This window comes from Myxocyprinus asiaticus, chromosome 16 (genome assembly GCF_019703515.2).
Source record: "Myxocyprinus asiaticus isolate MX2 ecotype Aquarium Trade chromosome 16, UBuf_Myxa_2, whole genome shotgun sequence".
NCBI classification, from domain to species: Eukaryota; Metazoa; Chordata; class Actinopteri; order Cypriniformes; family Catostomidae; genus Myxocyprinus; species Myxocyprinus asiaticus.
The window spans coordinates 31,248,485-31,271,165 of record NC_059359.1 but is presented as its reverse complement, the minus strand read 5'-3'; the positions used below and the strand labels follow the sequence as shown (position 1 = coordinate 31,271,165).

Genomic DNA, 22,681 nt, shown 5'->3' with positions numbered 1-22,681 from the left:
GTTCAGGAATCTGAATGGTTAAAAGGAATCTGAATCGGAACAAGAATCATTAAAGTCCTTACGATTCCCATCCCTAATAAATGGCTTGTAGTTGTCTCTGCATATTAAGCTGGGAAATGAGAAAGTGCCTGCGTAGAAAAAAAATTATCAAAATATTAATAATTAAAGTTTGACCAACACAAAAAAGGTATAATTTTAAAGCTTAGAAGCTCTATTTTACAATGCATGTAGGCATTATGACAAAAAATCTGAACAAGTGCTTTGAAATTTGCAGACAAATCAGAAGTGTTCCATTTTGATAATTTATTACAAATTTTGCACTGTACATATTTTTGTAATTTGTAAAAACATCAGACTGATCAAATAGCCTTGTGTTATATGTCGTTGGTAAGCTCTCAAAGAGTTGAATACAACTAGCCTATTTGTTTTATTAACAGACAGAAATATAGTGAGTAATAGCAAAGTACATGTCTTTGACGTACATGTCGCCACGTTTTCACTTATAACTTCATGAAACATAATCAGAATCATTACTTAGAGGAGGGTATTCATGTTAAAATGGGCCCACACACAACATAATCAGATGCATAGATCATTATATAATCCACACAAAGCACAATATGCACACAGCAAATAATGTGCTATCTGGCTAAAAACATGTTATCTTTCTTGGATCAGATGACTTCATCGGAAATTAGGTACGTTGTTCAGCGTCAAGGAACACTAAACCAATTGTATTAGGATTCAGATCGCTGCAACCAGAGGTGGAAGTAATCCAAATATGGGCAGAGAGGATCGTTCACTGTAATTAAATATGGCCACCAGGAGATGTCGCCAAGTACGTGATATTTTGGACACCTGGATAAATTATTTTTTGTAATGATATAACTTTTGATTGCTTTGTACTATACAGTTACAGGTGACATGATTGGGAACAAAACAAAAGCTTTTCTGCAGCTACCTTATTTACACCTTGAGATATATAATGTCAAATCTGGAAATATCAGAAAAATCTTATTTTTTAATATTTTTATTTTTTGTAATTTGTCAGAAGTTTCTTAGGCTGAAAGTGTCATAATTTATTATAATCTATATCATTAAAAATATGAAAGGTTTTCTTTAAAATGATACCAAAATGACCCTGTTTGGTTTTTTTGTAGAGTTATAAGCCTTTAATTTTGGTTATGCAAATGAAACAGGAAATCTTTATAAAGATCTTCAGAGCTTAAAGGGTAAATATAAAAAATTACACACTTCAGCTTTATGCTTTACATTTTAATAGCCTAATTAAATAGCAGTCTTATGATAAGTGTACAGGCCGCTCTTAAGGTGACCAGCTATTGCGTAATGATCGATGATGCCACAATTTCTGAAAGAATGATCTCTTATGCAATGCTACATAAAACCATAAGAGCCATTATACAATGATTTATGATATGGTCATATTTATTAACCATATTAGCATTCAAGTCAGAACTTTTAAATGATACAAAGTTTGTCAAGATGAAATAAGAATTTGATGGTAAATGCACACAGTAAATGTAAACACATACATTTTGGAATGCCCCAGCAGTCCTTATGGGTTTCTACAAAAGCATATAAACTAATGAGCTGAGACTGCTTTGATTCACTTTCTGTGTGTATTGTCACTAAACTTGCCTCTCACTTGCACTTGTCCCTCTGTCCTCTTTTTTCTTTGTCACAGCTTTTGTACAAGCAACAGTGAAACCGAGTCTATGAATAATACTTCTGGAATCTATGTCAATTACTAACCTCTTCTTATGTTTTGTTTCTTCTGCGCAGTCTGTCAGATATTAGATACTCAAACACAGCATGCAGTTCTTGTGACAGGTAAGGGGCCAATGTATGCACTTATGAAGAGTGTTTTTGAATGTCTCTGTTTTCGGTGGAGGAAAACGCTGTTCTAGTGTGGATGAGATCATCATGGTTACTTTCGTAACCTCCGTTCCCTGATGGAGGGAACGAGACATTGTGTCGATATAGTGACACTAGGGGTCACTCTTGGGAGCCCCAAACACCTCTGCTTTTTTGAAAAAGGCCAATGGGAATTGGCGAGTGGAATTTGCATGCCACTCCCCCGGACATACGGGTATAAAAGGAGCTGGTATGCAAACACTCATTCAGGTTTTGTGCTGAGGAGCCAAGACCCGGTCCCGGCCATTTCAGCGGGTAGTTCAGCATTGTGGCAAGAGGGACACAAAGTTTCATTCCCTCCATCAGGGAACGGAGGTTACGAAAGTAACCATGACATTCCCTATCTGTCACTCACTCGATGTTGTGTCGATGTAGTGACACTAGGGGACCCTATACAAAATGCCACAACTATCCAAACTGTGTTACGTGGACTGGCGGTGCGAGATTGGCAGACCGCTGTGTGCCTCGTAGCCAGCTCACCAGGTCATCACGTAACCTCCCCCAACACTCTTATGAGCGTCGAACGGTCCTTCAGGAACAAGTCGACTGCCCAACAATAGGGACAGGCTAGCCCAGCCAAGGCCTCTTTTCCTCTTTTTTCTCCCCAAAAAGAGTGGAATTTGTTAATTGACTGGGAGCCATAATTGTCTATGTCGGGGGGTGTTCCTCCCAAGGGGAAGACACCACGGAGACCACACCCTGCCCAAAAAGGGGGGGGGGGTATTTGAGTGGAATACGTCACATGGTCTTACCGAGTCCTGTCGGAAGTATTTCATGTGGCGAGGTCCCATGGTAGGTCCTACACGAAGGGGGAGGAGTTTCTACAAAGCATGGCGACCGGGGGCAGAGGGGCCTCTGCCCAAGGAAGATGCAGTTTACCGACAGGGAAACGATTTTGCAGAAAATATCACATGGGGTCGCCTTCGGGGAACCAGCACGTGAAGCACCTACCTCAGTACAGGGCCTCATTAGCGCATGTACCGGCAGTGAGTTTTTCTGCAAACTCAACTGCCAGAGGGCTTAGGAGGAAAGTCATCCAGGGATCACAGTCTCTGAACACGACTGGGAGTCAAGAGCGCACGTCTTCACCTCAAGGGAGGGGAAAGGCACTATGTGCAAGCGGTACACCCGGCCAGCTGTCCTGGAACTTACCTGCTCGTGCCTGCCAATACACAGGACAAAACCGGCTCAACCCGGAGATTGTAGAACCTCGCAAAGGTGTTGGGTGCTGCCCAGCCCGCTGCTCTGCAGATTTTTGCCAAAAAGGCACCACTGGCCAGGGCCCAGGAGGCCGCCACACCCCCTTTTCTTTTTTCTGGTAGAGTGGGCTCGTAACCCCGCAGGGGGTGGCACATCCTGAGCCTGATATGCCATCGCGATGGCGTCAATGACCCAGTGGGCGATCCTCTGTTTGGAGACAGTGCTTCCTTTCCGCTGTCCACCAAAGCATACAAAATGCTGCTCGGAGCTTCTAAAGCTCGCGTGCGATCCAAATAGATGTGTAAAGCTCACACCAGACACAGCAATGCCAAGGCTGGGTCTGCTTCCTCCTGGGGCAGCGCTTACAGGTTCACCACCTGATCCCTAAAAGGGGTCGTGGGAACCTTGGGCACAGTTGGGGTCTCAGGATCATGTGAGAGTAACCCAGACTGAACTCCAGGCAAGATTCGCTGACAGAGAACGCCTGCAGGTCCCCTACCCTCTTGACAGTCAGGAGGGCAGTCTTCAAAGAGAGTGCCTTAAGCTCAGCTGACCCCAGGGGCTCAAAGGGAGCTCCCCATAGACCCCGAAGGACTACAGAGAGATCCCACAAGGGGACGAGGCACGGTCTGGAGGGATTCAACCTCCTAGTGCCTCTCAGGAACCTGATGATCAAGTCATGCTTCCCCAAGTACTTACTATCTACTGCATCATGATGAGCCGAAATAGCGGCTACATACACCCTCAAGGTGGAGGGGGACAGCCGCCCCTCCAGCCTCTCCTGCAGGAAAGAAAGCACCGATCCGACTGCGCATCTCTGGGGGTCTTTACATCGGGAAGAACACCACTTAGCGAACAGACGCCACTTCAAGGCATACAGGCGCCTTGTAGAGGGAGCCCTAGCCTGAGTGATCATGTCTACCACCGCGGGTGGTAGGCCACTTAGGTCTTCCACGTCCCGTCCAAGGGCCAGATGTGGAGATTCCAGAGGTCCGGTCGCGGGTGCCAGATGGTGCCCCGTCCCTGAGAAAGAAGGTCCTTCCTCAGGGGAATTCACCTGTGGGGGGCTGTCATGAGGAGCGTGAGATCCGAGAACCACGTCTGGGTGGGCCAGTAGGGTGCTACTAGGACGACCTGCTCCTCGTCCTCCCTGACCTTGCACAGTGTCTGTGCAAGTAGGCTCACTGGGGGGAACACGCATTTGCGTAGTCCAGGGGGCCAGCTGTGTGCCAGCACATCTATGCCTCGGTCAGGGCGTACCAAAGCGGGCAGTGGGAGGATTCCCAGGAAGCAAACAGGTATACCTGTGCTCGACCGAATCGACTCCAAATCAGCTGGACCACCTGGGGGTGGAGACTCCACTCTCCCCTAAGGGTAACCTGTCATGACAGCGCGTCCGCTGCGGTGTTGAGGTCGCCCGGGATGTGAGTGGCTCAAAGCGACTTGAGGCACTGCTGACTCCAGAGTAGACGGCGGGCGAGTTGTGACATGCAACGGGAGCATAGACCGCCTTGACAGTTGATGTACGCTACCATTGCTGTGTTGTCCATCCGGACCAACATGTGCTTGCCTTGGATCAACGGCCGGAACCTCCGCAGGGCGAGCAGTACTGCCAACAACTCTATGCAGTTGATGTGCCAACGCAGCCATGGGCCAGTTCAGGAGCCGGCAGATGACTGCCCATTGCACACACCACCCCAGCCCATCTTGGAGGCATCTGTTGTAACCACGACGCACCTGGAGACCTGCTCTAGGGGAACCCATGCCTGTAGAAATGCAAGGTTGGTCCAAGGACTGAAGAGGCGGCGACAGATTGGTGTGATGGCCATGTGATGTGTCCCGTGGCACCATGCCTATCTTGGGACTCGAGTCTGAAACCAGTGCTGAAGTGGTCTCATATGCATCAACCCGAGCAGTGTGGCCGCCGCTGAGGATGCCATATGCCCCAGGAGCCCCTGAAAAAATTTCAGTGGAACCGCTGTCCTCCGCCTGAACGCCTTCAGACAGTTCAGCACTGACTGTGCGCGCTCATTTGTGAGGCACACCGTCATCGAGACTGAGTGGACGTGTTTGTGCCACAGCTGGGCGCACAGGGGCGGGGGGTCCGCCGCTGGAGCACCATACCTGCAAAAATGGGACGGTGGATGGTGGTCGTAACGACGGCTGTGCGCACCAGACATGTGACCCAGGAAACGAGAAAACCACTCTTTTGTCGAACTTCTGGATACCACAGCCTCATGTGGCAAAAAATTAAACAAAAGATTCTCCTCCCGGCCCTCCACTGGGGGATGGAGTGGTCTGTTCACCAGCTCCAGAGAAGCAGGTCTCCTTGCCCCTGGGTCGCCCATCTCAGGGGCACTTCAAAGCCTTCCTCGGGTTCTTAGCGGCCGGCTGTGAGACGGGTGGCGTCTGCTTCCTGCGTTGGGCTCCACGCCGGGGCAGGGCCACAGGGCGGGCTTCGGCGTAGCCGGTGTTGTTGCTGCAGGAGGACGCCCTTGTCGACGAGCAGACGGGGTGCGGGAGCCGTGCCAGGGCAGGATGTGTTGTATGGCCTCCGTCTGCTTCTTCACAACTGAGAACTGCTGGGCAAAGTCCTCGACGGTGTCACCGAACAGGCCAACCTGGGAGATGGGGCGTCAAGGAACTGTGCCTTGTCAACCTCTCGCATCTCCACCAAGTTGAGCTCCTAAACCACCAGGGTGGACATCGCCTGCCCGAGAGACCGCGCCGTGACCTTCGTCGCCCGGAGGTCCTGCATCAATCCTGGGTCAGAACTACCCTCGTGCAGCTCTTTTAGCGCCTTGGCTTGGTGTACTTGCAGGAGAGCCATGGCATGCAGGGCGGAGGCGGCTTGTCCAGCGGTACCATAGGCCCTGGTCATCAGGCACGACGTAAACCTACAGGCCCTGGACGGGAGCTTTGGATGCCCGCGCCAGGTGGCGGCGCTCTGCGGACACAAGTGCACCGCGAGCGCCTTATCCACCTGGGGGATCACCGAATACCCCCTGGCCGCTCCACCATTGAGGGAAGTGAGAGTGGGGGAGCTGAAAGACCGGGACCAGGCAGTAAAAGGTGCCTCCCACAATCTTGTCAGCTCCTCATGCACTTACGGAAAGAAAGGAACAGGGGAGGAGCGTGGCTATGGGCGGCGCCCCGAGCCCAGGAACCAATCGTCGAGCCGCGAGGGTTCAGGGGAGAGTGGAGGGTTCCACTCTAGCCCAATGCTCGCGGCCGCCCGGGAAAGAATGTCCATCATTTCCGTGTCGGCCTGAGACTGGGCAACCATTCCTGAAGGAGGAAGCCCAGTCGAAGCCTCTGCGTCCGACTGGACGAGCCCGCTCTCCGATGCTGCGCTCGATAACTCAACGTCTTCCCGGGCTCCGAAGAAGAGATCGAACTCGCCCTGAGGCGAGCCAGCGGTCTCGTCCGAGCGCCCGACCGGGGCAAGCGAGCATGCTGGGGAATGGGAGGTCCGTGGGGGGATACCCGTCGGAGGTGGTCCCATTGATGTCTCCAAATCACCCCCAGTGCTAACCGATGCGGCCTCAAACCCGTAGGTAGAAGGACTGGTGCGGGGAGCCGCTGGGGTGGCTTTTCTTACGAAAGCAAGCCGCGACCGCAACGTTGCCATGGTCATGTTCTCACAATGAGGACATGACCCATCCACGAACGATGTCTCCGCGTGGGCAGTGCCCAGACACGTAAGACAGCGATCGTGGCCGTCAGAAGCGGAGAGATAATGACAGCAACCAGGAATAACACACAAATGGAAAGGCATCTTTAAAAAGACGTTCCGTGTGTGCCACTCTTTTTGTGAATGAAAATATACTCTTTTAGAATATACTCTCTTTTTTTGCTTTGCCGAAGTGCCCAGGGGCGTTCTCTGCACTCCACGGGTGCAGAGGGGGAGAAGCCGCTGAAATGCGCCGTAAATCCAGCAGTTTTGAGGTGCGTCTTTGGAGGGAATTTAATTCAGTGCACTGAATACAACTGCTCGGCTCCGAAGAGAATATCTGAATGAGTGGTTGCATACCAGCTCCTTTTATACCCATATGTCCTGGGGAGTGGCATGCAAATTCCACTCGTCAATTCTCATTGGCCTTTTTTCAAAAAAGCAGAGGTGATTGGGGCTCCCAAGAGTGACCACTATTGTCACTACATCGACACAAGTTTGAGTGAGTGACAGATAGGGAAGTGTAAATTTAGCAAATTCAATGAACTTCTAAATTAAAATATATTATTGTGGACTTGGCCTGTGGCTTAGCGGTCTGTTCTGAGAAGTCAAGCTGTGATGCAGTCTACCTTTTGTCAATTCCCAAGCCTGTTTTCACCTTTTCTCACAATCATGTCCTCTCTCTACTATCTTTGTCTATTAAAGTGGCAAAAAAAAGGCAAAATTCTAAAACAAAATTATTTATTTGTTAATCATCACTAACGAGTTGCCTTCCCTTATCACTGCTGTCTTTGTGAATACACAAAATCATGATTAAGTTGGCTTGAAAAAGCCAGCATACTGATACTTAAACTTGATTATTCTTCTGATTCTTCTTCTTTCTTCCTGACTGTAACTCCTAGAGCTTTCGAACTACATCAAGTACTGTATCTTCAAGTATCTTAAAGACTTTTTAAAGCAATTTAAATTTGTCAAGCCAATTTGAAACTTTGACTTGACAAACTTTCCTATTCTGGTGAATCCTTTTCAGTTAAAAAAACACATGCTTTCAGCTGCTGGAAAGTTTCAAAATTTCGAATGGAATCTCTGTTTATCCCATTCATATACACTCTGTGTCTTACGCTCTGATAATGCATGCAATTAATCACATCAGATCCAAACATGGAGACAAGTGTAAGGAGCAAATGACAGTGTGTCGCTGACCTTTTTTTATGAATACATGGGATTATGCAGAGAAACAAGCCCCCACAGGTCTTTAATCATATCTCCCAATGCAAGGTCATGTCCCATACGACTCCAGTCAGCGATCTGTACTGGCAGACCCCTCATTCATGTGAAAGCTAGGTTTAACAGAGAACCTGTGTTTGTAAGGGGCAGTGAGGCCTTTACATTGGCCTCTTCACACAGGGTGTCTGTTATGTTTCGGTCCTGATCGTGAGAACGCATGACATCATCTGGAATCAGAGCTGTAGCACATTTTCAGGTTCACCCCTCCTTGTCTGTATATACTCATTGATGATATGTGTGATAAATGAAGTGAATGGAAATAACGATCATTAGTTATCTCATAAATATCTAGTTTTTAGCTTTACGCTGTTAGAAAGTTAACTTCAGGACAGTGTTCCATCAAATTGTTTAGTTTACACAACAAACTTTTTGTATATTCAAATATACTGTACACTGGGGTCCAAAATTCGGAGACCACTTTGAAAATATGTGATTCAGAATCTAATTTAAACCTGAAAATATAATATACAGAATTTTCAAAGATTTTGTTTTTCAAAACAAATGTTATAATGTAAAATAAATAAGAAATATTTAAGATTTCTATCACTTTGTACAAAAGGTCAAATTTTCTTGCTTCCATTGAAGCCCAAAAGATGTTCTCTGAAACATTTGTAACTTTTCACTCAAATTGTTGTGCTGATAATATGATTTACATATAATATATAAAAAGAAAAATTAACATGTTAAACCTTTTAAATTAATCGCTTGCGTTAACACATTAACTTTGACAATAACGTACAGTATGATGTAAATTAGAGCTGTCAAAGTTAATGCGTTAACGCATGCAATTAATTTAAACGGTTTAATATGTTAATTTTTCTTAATTGTTATTAACACATTTACCATTAATTATGCATAAACCAGCATAAACACTGGTCGGACAAGGGCGGAACCTTTGCAATTTGTCTGCCTGAAGTCATTACACTGACGCACACTTCACAACACACAAACACACACACACACACACACACACACACACACACACACACACACACAACAGCAATTCCGTGTAAGTGATCAAATAATGGAGAAAGGACCTCTTAATGCTATTTGTTGTACAAAACAAGCCCGGATGGGACTTGTGATAGAAATCAAGTACTTTTCAGCCTCTGTAATGCACAATTTAATTACCACAGAAGCACGTCAAGTCTTAACTATCACGAAAATACAAAACGAGACTATGTCTGCAAGCACTTTTTAATGTGGAGTTCAAAGTGGCGCTTGACCCTGGCATTGATGCCCTGATGCAAATCGTGAATGCAGCTTTACGATTGCAGTAGCAAAGTGGATAGCCACAGTCTGCCGGCCGATTAATATTGTGGAGTATGAGAGATTAAGATATTTAATGTGTATTGCGATAAATATGCAACCTGTGTTGGAACTAGTTCTTTCAATTAGTCAACCTCCCACTTAGACTTAAGGAAACGTTTTATGTTACTTGAATTGGTGTTATTTTAGTGCATTTCTATCTTTATACTGTGGAAGGCTGTGCTTGGAAAGTGTTAATAAAGCATTGTTACATATTGTTTATTTTCCTAAGAAGAAAATAAGCATATTTTTACAGGAAAAGAAGCATATATAGAGTAAAATTTCAGCAATTTTATAATCTGTGATTAATCATGATTAACTACGAAAAATTATGCGATAAACGATTTAAATTTTTTATCGACTGACAGCACTAATATATGTAATTTTTGGACTCCACTAAATATATTTGCATGTGGGTTTGGTGTGGTTGTGTCTGAATTGTTGTTTAATTTATCTTTTCTCCTTTCTTTAGCAATGGCTTTGCAGGTACGTATCCTGGCAGGTCAGCAAGTGTGTCCAGTGCCCCCTCCACACACTACAACTGCTTCAGCTCCACAGGGGGTTCACCTGCAGAAAGTAAACCAGACAGGTGAGCTTCTGTACTTATTTGTTCTACATATGGCTTCAACCCACACAAGAATCTTCAAACTTTTCTGACTATGAAATGGCAATGATTATAAAAAACATTAGAGGATATTTCGAAACATATTAACAAATTTTACATATCTGAGAATTCATATTTGAGGTTCTGTAATACTGACTGTCTTTTCTGGTCCTCTAGGCCAACTCTGAGTGGTTTGTTAACCTCCTCCTACAGGCAGCACCAAGAGTCTCTAAATGCAGAACGTGAGCGCAGGCGCCTGGAGAGAGAGGAGAGACTCCAGCGTATTGAAATAGAGGAGAGAAACCGTTTCAAGTGTGTAGAGTTTTATTATGATGCAGTATGTGAGTGTGTGTAGACACAGCTACATTATTTCATTATTATAATTATGATATGACAAATACATAATTATTTTCAACCTCATCTAGTGATTTAGTGTGTAAGCCTTATCTCACATGTTGGAGATGTTGATGAGAAACATTTTGTCCAACAATTGGAATAAGCATCTGAGGTCTACATCCAATGTTTACCAGAGATCAGGGAAGTTTTTCAAACAGGACAAGTTATTGCTTCTTATTATGGTCATTCAGAGGAAAACAACATTCACACCGAGTTAAGAGCCAATGAATGGACATGGTGGTCTTTGGGAACACAAATTCCATATAAAGCATTGCGCTGCAGTCTCTTGAGTCTAAACCCTTTTAGTCAGCCTTTACTGTTCAATTCTCAGTTAACAAATCAATTGAAGTTTAAAGGCTGATTTACACTTCTCCGTAGGCTAAGTAGCCACAGCGTTTATGGCGTAACCCAAATGCCAAATTAATTATTTATCTTTATTGAGGTGACTCAAGTGCAACCATACAGTATATGCCCGATTTATCTTCTCTCTGCATGGCAGACAACATGTATAATAAATCATACCGCAACTTTGAACTTTAATAAATACTTTCAAATCCATGAATTACATTGCTGTTGTTTATTTAATCAATGTATAATTATTTAAAAAATGAAGGCATTTTGACTTTAACTGTGTACTCACAGAATGACGCAAATACACCAACGCTGAACAATAAATGCAAACTAAGCCTAAGACCAAGGCTGAAGTATAAACCGGCCTTAAGGCTCAATTAACAAATCAAAACACAAATTGGAATGATTGATAATTTAACAATAAATATGAACCCATTATATATATACACACACACTACCTGGCCAAAAAATACTTAAGAGCCTATGATTGGAACATTATTGCAGTGATAAAGATGTTTCAGCTGGCAACAATTCTTTTAACCCTAACTGATGCAGTGTGCAGCTTCTCATTTCTTAACAACCATGTCGGAAGAAGTATCCCGTGGTCGTGGAAAAGATGTTACTGTGTTTCAGAAGGGGCAAATTATTGGCCTGCATCAAGCAAAGAAAACAACTAAGAGATAGCTGAAATCACTGGAATTGGGTTAAGAACTGTCCAACGCATTAATAAAATCGGAAGGATAGTGGTGAACCGTCAGCTTCACAGAAAAAATGTGGTTGGAAAAAAATCTTGAATGATCATGATTGGAGATCACTAAAACGCTTGAAGTAACATCGTAAAAAATCGACAGTAGAACTCATGACTATGTTTAATAGTGAAAGTAAGAGCATTTCCACATGCACAATGTGACGAGATCTTATAGGATTGGGACTAAACAGCTGTGGCCACAAGAAACCACTTGTTATTGAGGCTAATCGGAAAAAAACGACTTCAGTTTGCTAGGGAGCATAAAGATTGGACTGTGGAGCAATGGAAAAAGGTCATGTGGTCTGATGAGTCCAGATTTACCCTATTCCAAAGCGATGTGCGCGTCAGGGTAAGAAGGGAAATGCATGAAGCGATGCACCCAACATGCATAGTGCCCACTGTCCAAGCCTCTGGAGGCAGTGTTATGATCTGGGGTTGCTTCAATTGGTCAGGTCTAGGCTCAGCAACATTATGCGGCAATAAAATGAAGTTTTATTCTGATTTCCTGACTGTACTGAATGACCAGGTTATCCCAACAATGGACTTTTTCATCCCTGACGGTACGGGCACATTCAAGGAGGACAATGCCAAGATTCATCGGGCTCAAATTGTGAAAGAGTGGTTCAGGGAGCAGGAGGAATAATTTTCATACATGAATTGGCCAGCACAGAGTCCTGATCTTAACCCCATTGAAAGTCTTTGGGATGTGCTGGAGAAGACTTTACAGAGTGGTTTGACTCTCACGTCATCAATACAAGATCTCGGCCAAAAATTAATGCAACTCTGGACTGAAATAAATGTTGTGATGTTGCATAAGTTTGTCGAAATAATGCCACGATGAATGTGCGCTGTAATCAAAGCTAAAGATGCTCCGGTGAAATATTACAGTATGCAACTTTTTTTTTTGGCTAGGCAGTGTATATATATATATATACATACACCGATCAGCCACAACATTAAAACCACCTGCCTAATATTGTGTTGGTCCTCTCGTGCCGCCAAAACAGTGTAACCCGCATCTCAGAATAGCATTCTGAGATGATATTCTTCTCACTACAGTTGTACAATGTGGTTATCTGAGTTACCGTAGACTTTGTCAGTTCAAACCAGTCTGGCCATCCTCTGTTGACCTCTCATCAACAAGGCATTTCCATCTGCTGAACTGCCGCTCACTGGATGTATTTGGCACCATTCTGAGTAAATTCTACAGACTGTTGTGCATGAAAATCCAAGGAGATCAGCAGTTACAGAAATACTCAAACCAGCAACAATCATCCATGCGATTATCTAATCAGCCAGTCATGTGGCAGCAGTGTAGTGCATAAAATCATGCAGGTACAGGTCAGGAGCTTCAGTTATTGTTCACATCAACCATCAGGATGGGAAAAAATGTGATCTCAGTGATTTTGACCATGGCATGTTAGTTGGTGCCAGATGGGCTGGTTTGAGTATTTCTGTAACTGCTGATCTCCTGGGATTTTCACACACAACATTCTCTGGAATTTACTCTGAATGGCACCAAAAACAAAAAACATCCAGTGAGTGGCTGGTTGATGAGAGAGGTCAACAGAGAATGGCCAGACTGGTTTGAACTGACAAAGTCTACGGTAACTCGGATAACTGCTCTGTACAATTGTGGTGAGAAGAATATCATCTCAGAATGCTATTCTGAGATGCGGGTTGGCACTGTTTTGGTGGCACGAGGGGGATCTACACAATATTAGGCAGGTGGTTTTAATGTTGTGGCTGATCGGTGTATATATATATATATATATATATATATATAACATTTCTTTATCACTTGTTTGTTGTATTGTGTATGTTGGCTCATGTTGATTTTCTGCCTTTTAGCCGGGATTATGTGGACAAGAGAGAAGAGGTCAGACAAGCTCGAGAAGAAAGGTATATTCTAACAGTGACTTTTGTACTGCTTTGTTATAGCCTTTTGACTATAGGTCACTTCTATGCACTCCTACTGTAGTGAACATGTTTTGTCATAGATGCCACTGTTTTGCTAAATCATGAACAAAACTATGCAAGATAAAGGAATATGTGACCCAGACTACATTAAAAACGGATTCACTTGCAATGAGGATAAACACGGTTTGTGCTAACCACAATTTGTTTTGTGTGGTAAATTACTGGCCACTGAGTGCATGAAACCATAAAAATTCTAGAAGAATTTAGAAACCAAACATTTAAACTGTAAAGACTGTAAATCACACTTCTGTTGTTTATGCATTTACAAAAATTTTAATTTTCCTATTCAGCCTATAATAATGTTATTAATTTAGCATATTGCTGAAGTCCATAATAATAAGTTTGATTTTAAGCACGTTTTTGTTTACTTGTATGATAAACAATTTTGGTACAGTGTTGGGTCGCCACTTGATGTGCCATGAAAAATGTGGATCCTTAAGCAAAACCAGTTGAGAACCACTGATATAATATTCACTTTATGCACCAGAGAATCTTGCTCGCAGCCATGTTGAAAATTTTGTCTTGAAACTTTCAGTCTAGTGGTTGCTATAGTCTGTAGATATCTTTGGTGTTGATGTCAAAGTGTAATTAGCTAGCGAAGTGGATTTATAGGTTGAGGAGTTGCCAAAAGTTATTATGAGTATTTTAAATTGTTCAGGGGATGTCATAACAACTGGAAGCAGAGCAGGGAGGTTTTAAAACAAGAGTACTTCATTCATAAATCCACAAGACCCTATCTTCACACTGTGGATGTTCTGATATACCACACAAAGTCACTAAAAAATATATCTCTGTACGACACTGACTCTCATGTCACTCTCCCATCGCATTATTGTTAAGGTACTGTAAGCAGGTTTTTTGAGTGTTAAACTGGGATGGGGGAAGGGGTGCCACTATATTCATACACAGACATACAGTACACACACATATACATGTGAAAATTTATATTTTATTTACAACAGCTTTAATCACATTTAAGCCTTTTAAAAATGCATCATGAACTTGCATGTGAAATAATACGAGCTGTCACTGTTTGAAATTATCCGTCAACTATACATTTTAACACAGTTTATTAACAAGTTGAAACCTAAAAAATTAAGCAGAATTACACGTATAAAACAATGAACTGCTTGTATCATGAGAAAGTGCTGTGTGTCATAGTTATCTGAATGTGATCTGCTAGGTCCAATTTACCTCCACGAGTGTCAGAAAAACTAACTTTTACAGTGACAGCAAAACACCTGACTAGCATTTTCATGCAGTACAGGGGTGGTGTAGACTCACCATCAACTCTTGGTGAAAAATACTTTCTGTGCTCCCACAGGTAATCATTTTGATCGACTCTTCTCAGTAGCTTCAATACAAACAGGAAGTTAGATGGTAAAATCCGGAAAAGCGGAGTGCTAAAAAGGGGCGGGGCTGAATAAGGTGAATAATATATTATAATTAGAGACGTATTGGCTGCTGATATTTATCAACCAGTTATCAACCAAATTAAAACCAACGGCATATCAGTTATAAGCATGAAAATGCAGATATGAAAAAAAGATGATTGATATATCATTATTTAGTCTTTGTAAAAACTTTCTGTCCAGAAATAATAATAGCCACAATATGTAGAAGGGTTGACATTCCTAAGAACATGTAAAATATCATTTTTATTATATAAATATACTTGTTCCCAAACATATACTTATGTTAATGCATAAAAAAATGACAAACGGGAATGACAGTTGTGAAAACGGCACTTACCTATAGGCTACATGATGAGGGAAACCATTCAAAACATTCAAACCAGTAGACTTTGACTTCTGAGACATCGGTATGATATCCATTAATGCTGCAAGATTTATTGAATTAAGATTGATATCGCAATATGGTCTTTCACAATTACTAAACTGTAAACGGCTGCGTTTCTGCATTCAGCGCTTCAGTCAGAACTGTGTGAGCAAGCGGCACCCTCTAGCGGTCTGGATGGCTTTATCCATTGTCTATTATACCACTATAATACAGAATTTAAAAGGGGGTTTTGTTCCTTTGGTTTAAACTTTTTCTTTTTCCAAGATGTGGTTGACATTTCCGAGGAGTTGCCCAACATATGCGTAGAATGAATCTGTAATGTTCTATCATATACAGTACATACATATAAAATGTGAGTTCTGTCGATTTGAACTGCAAAAACAGAAGTGCAAAAATGCTTTAGTACAAATAACCTATTTTTTTCATATCAATCATCATGTTATCATATTTAGTTATTTCTTTCCTATCTTTTTATCTTATATTTATCTTTCATTGTGGCTCTCTTAAAAATGTTAACACAACAAAACACAACACAATTAAAAAGTTCTCCAAAGTCCTACGAGGATACTCTAGCCTGCTTTGCTTATAATTAATTAAATCAGACTGTTGTTGCCCACATCACAGGTAAGCATTCCGGTCGTGCCTTTGCCTTATTATTTATTCTGTCTGGATAAATCATTGCAATCCAAAGTAATTATATTGCCTTATAAAAAAAACCATGTTTTATGTTTCCATGATCCATGTTTAATATGAATTATCAGTGGTACAGTAGTAATGAAGACATGTAAAAAAAAAAAGCTACATAAAAAAAAAAAAAAAAAAAGAGTAGTTTGAGGATAGTTTTTACTGACTTGTACTGTTCTTTTGTGGTATGTGCAGATATAAGCAAATGGAGCGGCGGGCAGCAGAGGAGAATGAAAGGGATCGGACAAGATCAACACCACGGGGACGAACAGAAATCACCCTTAGCCTGTGTTCACGAACCACTACCAGCTCCTCACCCCGTTCTGTTACTCCTTTGACTAAAGACTCTCTGGAGGATACATCCTGTCTTCCACATCCAACACAAGGTGAGAATTATTTGTGTATGTAGTTTTAAGTACTGTGATTTACATTGTGCAATGTACATTTCTAGAAAAAAAAAACTCTAGTCCAAATTATTATTCCAAAGTGTGGAATTGAGCAGTGACCACACAAATGTACTGGAAATAAAAAATAATGTAAAACCAATGAAGCAGTCAGTCATTAGGAAAAGCAAAACCTTTTAGACAGATTTTTATTGACCTCAGCTATTAACCACAATTAAACAATTAAGGATATTAACCTTTTCAAAATTAGGTCAGTGGTCAGTCAGCCTTTCATATGCAGCCACATCTGAACATAAGGGCCAGGAGCGGGCATGTAGAGGACAACAGCGACCGGAGGCTGGTCAATCACTCTCACTGTAAAGTTTCCACTTGGCTTGATACTCACACATTCAAATGAGAATCAGCATGGCTGGGTTCCCATTCTCCTTAGAACTTCCTAACCCACCACATCACACTTAATTTAGTAAAAAGTCTTTCAGTTGTAGTCATGTTCTTCTGACTAAATTACATTTTAATTTTAGTCACATTTCAATCTTAGTTTTAGCCTAGTTTAAGTATGTTAACATCAGTGCTGGGTAGTAACAGATTACATGTAATCTGGATTACTCAATCAGATTACAAAAATCATTAGATTGAATTAAATTTTAAAATACTCATAATAATCACATTACAGTTACTTTTTATGGATTACATACAGTGGCAAGAAAAAGTATGTGAACCCTTTGGAATTAGCTGGTTTCTGCATTAATCTCATCTTCATCAAAGTCACAAGTATAGACAAACACAATGTGCTAAAGCTAACAACATTCAAAAATTTTTCATGTTTTTATTGAACACATACCATTAAACATTCACAATGCTGTGGAAACCCTTGGATTTAATAACTGGTCGATCCTCCATGGCAACAATAACCTCAGCCAAGCATACAGGAGGCTCATGCTACTCTCCGCGATCCACGCACAACTTATCACGCACCCCATTGAGAGCGAGAACCCCTAACCACGACCATGAGGAGGTTACCCCATGTGACTCTATCCTCCCTAGTAACCAGGCCAATTTGGTTGCCTAGGAGACCTGGCTGGAGTCACTCAGCACACCCTGGATTCAAACTTGTGACTCCAGGAGTGGTAGTCAGTGTCAATACTCACTGAGCTACCCAGGCCCCTATGAACAGAGATGTTAATCAGTTCCAGTAATTCCTTTAAGTCTTTAGCTGTCACTCTAGGGTTCTTTTTTACCTCATTGAACATTCTGTGGTTTGTCCTTTGAGTCATCTTGACTGGACAGCCACTTCTAGGGAGAGTAGCCACAGTAAATCGTCTCCATTTGTAGACAGTTTGTCTAACTGTGGACAGATGAATATCTAAGCTCTTTGAGTTAACTTTTTGACCCTTTCCAGCTTTTTGCAAAGCAACAATTCTTGATTGTAGGTCTTCTGAGATCTCTTTTTTGCGAGACATAGTCCATGTCAGCAAATGCTTCTTGTGAATAGAAAACTCAGTGTTTGAGTGCTTTTTATAAGTCAAAGTAGCTCTAACCCACACCTCCAATCTCATTTCATTAATTGGATGCCAGATTTGCCAACTCCTGTCTCTAATTAGCTTGTGTTGATGTCACATACTTTTTCCAGCTTACACTGTGAATGTTTGAGTGATGTAATTAATATGTATAATAACAATACAATAATTTGTGTGTTATTAGTTAAAACAGATTGTGTTTGTTCATTATTGTAACTTAAATGAAGACCATACCAGATTTTAAGGCAAAATTATACATAAATGCAGGTAATTCCAAAGGGTTCACATACTTTTTCTTGCGACTGTATTAATCCGGCAGCTGCGGTAAATTGATCCCTATAATTCATTTTCTTTTTAAATATTAAAATATTTAATTCCAAAACAGCCTATTGCTGATATTTGTTCGGTAAGTTTTCATGAGGGGGAGAAGGGTTGTGGAATTGCATACACAGACCTCATAAGAGCCATCAGCCAGGTTGGAATAATTACACTGAAGATGGAGCGTTAATCCAAACATAAATTCCAAACCAATTGCATTAGTGCTGTAAAGTTAGTTTTTGCTTCACGAATTGCTTTTGTACTCTGATTTAAAAATGTCCATGAATGCGCTTTTGGCTTTGTGACACTTTCAGTTTTGTTAATGGTTTTAGAACACTGTAATGAAATACTCAATATTTGTCAATGTTTTATGCATTGCTATTTAGCAGTGCTGCAACACCATCTATACAGCGCGACCAGTGCAACCTGATTTCTGAACAAATGATTCATGACAGCCGGTTCTTTTGAGTCTATGGCTCGGAATATACACCACAACCAGTGTAGCCTAGTTTCCAAACTAATGATTTATATGAGCGGGTTCTTCTGAATCTACAGCGCAAAAACACAGTGCAACCAGTGTAGCCCAATTCCCGAACAACTGACTTATATGAGCCGGTTCTTTTGAATCTACAACGCAGAGATAAATAGTAAGGCCCTTATTATCTTGTTTTTCATTGTGTGAGCAAAATCGAATCATTGACATGTACACACCTTGCACACTCTGCACTCTGTGTTACATACTATACATGGTAATGGTCTTGCAAATCAACATGCTCATGGTATTCACTCTAATCTAATTTTCAAGTCACAGAAAGCCCAGAAATGTAACAAAATTTGACATAGATTTGCCAAAATGGCAGACACGGAGAGTGTTTGGGAAACCTGTTTGAAAACAGTCATGATTTTTGCTAAACTGTTTGGCAGCGTTAGAGGCGTAGAAATTGCACACTTCAGCTTTAATGTGCCATCGTTGTATGAAAGTGGCGTAAACAAATTCCACAGGCCGGAAGAAATCATTTAAGATTCTGCTGTATTTTTGTCAGTTTTTTATTAATGCAATTACTAATGCAGCAAACAGTGTGGCAGGGTAGTATCTGAAACAGCACACAGAAAGAAATCCATCACACTTGACATGATAATTGAATGAGTAGACTGGGGTTGTCGGTACAGTGAGAGGGTTTGAATCAGGTCCTGTTAGATCACATCCGTGTGGTTTCTAAAGGACAGAGCAGTGGTCACACACTGGTCAAAGAGTGAAAGCATGGCCAGCCGTGTGTAAAAGGATAGCCGTGAGGATCAGACTGTGGTTTCAGAGGGTTCAACTCCTCCCAATCTGTGGCTCCTCTGTGACAAAGGCTACAAGTTGAAAGGAAGGGACAGTCAGTCAAGATTCATCTCAGTTCCCTACTAAAAAAACAACAGCTGGCAAAGCTGGTCAGTTTCAATAATTTTAGAGGGGTTTTGGGCACTTGTAAGCTGGTCAGGCTGGGAGAGCAGAAAACCACCTTAGACTGGTTAAAGTTGTTTTTAAAGCAGGGTTAATAAAGAAAATGAACTATATAATTATTAGTGTGGCTTTTGTCATCTGTGGTGTCAGTGTGGCAATGAGGATACAGTCCAACACACAGTTTAATGAATACCTTCAATGTCCAAGCTTCCATACAATTCCCACACAAATGTATTGCATGTCAAGGCATAGAAAACCACAAGCTTTCAAAAAAGGGCATCATTGGTGACTGTAGCTAGTTTCTCAAGAGACTCCAATTATTCTTTAAGAGTACTTCCATAATGAAAGCACATTCATATGCTATTAAGAGCTCTAACTCATGCAGTCCTTATACTTTGCCTGTGCATTTACATAACTGTGATGTGAAGGTTATGAGGAATTTTGTTTTGTCATGCTCCATACTCCTGCAGGATTACATTTCCTGTATTTATTTGCTTTTCCATATGTGGAGGTGGAGATGTGGTAATGTAATGTGGGTTACCGTAACACAGACGCTGGAAGAGGGGGATGTGACTGTGTAGGCTACACGTAAGGGATGAGGGATGCATGCATGCTACGATTCTACGATGGTTCAGTCATTTTGCACATAATAATTAATAATAAGTACAAGTCTGCACCACTAGCGGAATCAATCAGAATTGCCAAAATAATGACTTGGGGCTTTTTGAATACTCCCCCCATCTTCCGTTGGTTGTACAAAGAGGTAGTCCCACCCCAAACTTATGCCATTGTCTAGTCAGGATACTTAAACAAACAAAGCAATGTTTTGAAAGCGCCACAGTCAGTACGTTTACTTGCACATTTATAATCATGCTATAGCATTTTTTGCACAGTTGAGTTAAAGTCTTCATCTGTCTGTCCAAGTATGCATGACACAATGTGTAATAGAATATTTGAAGGAAAGACGTTCGCTGATGAAGTGCTTAATACACATCACGCATTATTGTCTTCGGAGCATGCGCACATTGTGTACATTGCACGATTAATGTGTACATGCTGGACGAAGCCAAGTTAGTCTGACTCTGCAAAAATCTGACTGGTCCGATTTCAGTTGGACTAAATCATTTATGTGAGACTTTAAAAAAATTAATTATTGTTTTAGTCTGACTGAAATAAAAATTTCAATGTGCATGTAAAGTGTTTACACTTTTGGGGGGACTCAACTGACAAATGGCTTACTAATAGTTAGTATAAATAGTTTAAGTATATTTTACTTAGTAATAAATTGGGATAGGAGAAGTATTTTTACAAAGATTACACACATCACCTTTAAAAAGACCATTTTGATCACCTTCACAGTCAAACACATGCTCAAAACACACTCAGTTGTCTGCTTTACAGTTGATTACCTAAACCAGGACATAATTCTTACCTTTTAAGGTGTTCAGAATCAATGGCACTTAATAATATTATTTTGAAGAAAGGTTAACCAGTACAGGTTTATTTTAAATCACCTTGTTTTAGAATTTTGGAAGTTAGGCCTCTTATCTGAATTTTTTTCTTTCTTCAGGAGCTGAATCTGAGTCAAATCATCCTGTGCAGGCAGCAGTTGCGTGGTCTGCCTCAGAAACCCCCTCTGTCTCAACGTCTGCCTCAGTGTCGCCCTCCGTGCCAGAGGAGGACCAGAACTCTGTGGAACTTACAGACATCACACTTTCTCTGTCTCAAACAAACACAGAGGCAGAGAGAGCTGAGGAAGAGGAGAAAACAGAGGGTGCTGAGGCAGAAGAGTGTGAGGAAATTTTGAATGGGAAGGAAGATGAAAATAAGGAAGAAGCACCAGAAGGAAATTGTGAAGAAGAGACTAGTGGAACAGGTAGAGAGGAGTGTGAGAGAGAGCAGATATTAAAGGAGAGTATCGTCCTGAGTGAGAAGGAGAGGCAGAATGAGGAACTGAATGAAAAAGATAACTGCTCTGCCTCCAGCATCTCTTCAGCCAGCAGCACCCTGGAAAGAGAAGAACGAGAGGAGAAACTTGTCAGTGATAATGACTCAGGTGAGAGCAACACATACACAGTCAAATTGACATAGATAACTACAGTAAGTGGCAATAGAGGTGTTCAGTGATGACATTAATTTGTGTGCCAATCAAGAAGGCTAATGGGAATACATATTGCTACATAAGGACTACAACAGTTGCCCGTGATCTATATATATATGTATACACCAATCGGCCACAACATTAGAACCACCTGCCTAATATTGTATAGGTCCCCCTCATGCTGCCAAAACAGCGCCAACCCGCATCTCAGAATAGCATTCTGAGATGATATTCTTCTCACCACAATTGTACAGAGCAGTTATCCGAGTTACCGTAGACTTTGTCAATTCAAACCAGTCTGGCCATTCTCTGTTGACCTCTCTCATCAACAAGGCATTTCTGTCCACAGAACTGCTGCTTACTGGATGTTTTTTTTTTTTTTTGGAGTAAATTCTAGTGACTGTTGTGCGTGAAAATCCCAGGAGATCAGCAGTTACAGAAATACTCAAACCAGCCCATCTGGCACCAACTAACATGCCATGGTCGAAATCACTGAGATCAAATGTTTTCTCCCATTGATGGTTGGTGTGAAAATGAACTGAAACTCCTGACCTGTATCTGCATGATTTTATGCACTGCACTGCTGCCACAAGATTGGCTAATTAGATAATCGCATGGATGATTGTTGGTGCCAGACGGGCTGGTCTGAGTATTTCTGAAACTGCTGACCTCCTGGAATTTTCACACACAACAGTCTCTAGAGTGGCAGTTCTGTGAATGGAAATGCCTTGAACTGACAAAGTTTAAGGCAGTCAAGAGATACATTTTTTAATTCAATTAATTACATGATGTGCCGATTAATTAATCAAATTTATTGCAATATCAATATTTACTGAGCAAATAAAGATAATTTAGTATATTAAAATAAAAATAATGAAAATATAATATATAACAAATATTTAATTTCAGATAATTAAAATACATTACA

At 41.7% G+C, this 22,681-nt stretch overlaps 1 protein-coding gene across 1 annotated transcript in view; it reads left to right on the top strand.

The window, feature by feature from the left end:
* fhod3b (formin homology 2 domain containing 3b) overlaps positions 1-22,681 on the top strand; it is a 276,595-nt gene that overhangs the window by 223,294 nt on the left and 30,620 nt on the right. The window contains exons 11-15 of the mRNA XM_051721466.1: positions 9,876-9,992; positions 10,185-10,319; positions 13,354-13,404; positions 16,162-16,352; positions 21,223-21,708. Of these exons, the coding sequence (XP_051577426.1) occupies positions 9,876-9,992; positions 10,185-10,319; positions 13,354-13,404; positions 16,162-16,352; positions 21,223-21,708 (980 nt within the window). The remainder of the gene's footprint in view (positions 1-9,875; positions 9,993-10,184; positions 10,320-13,353; positions 13,405-16,161; positions 16,353-21,222; positions 21,709-22,681) is intronic.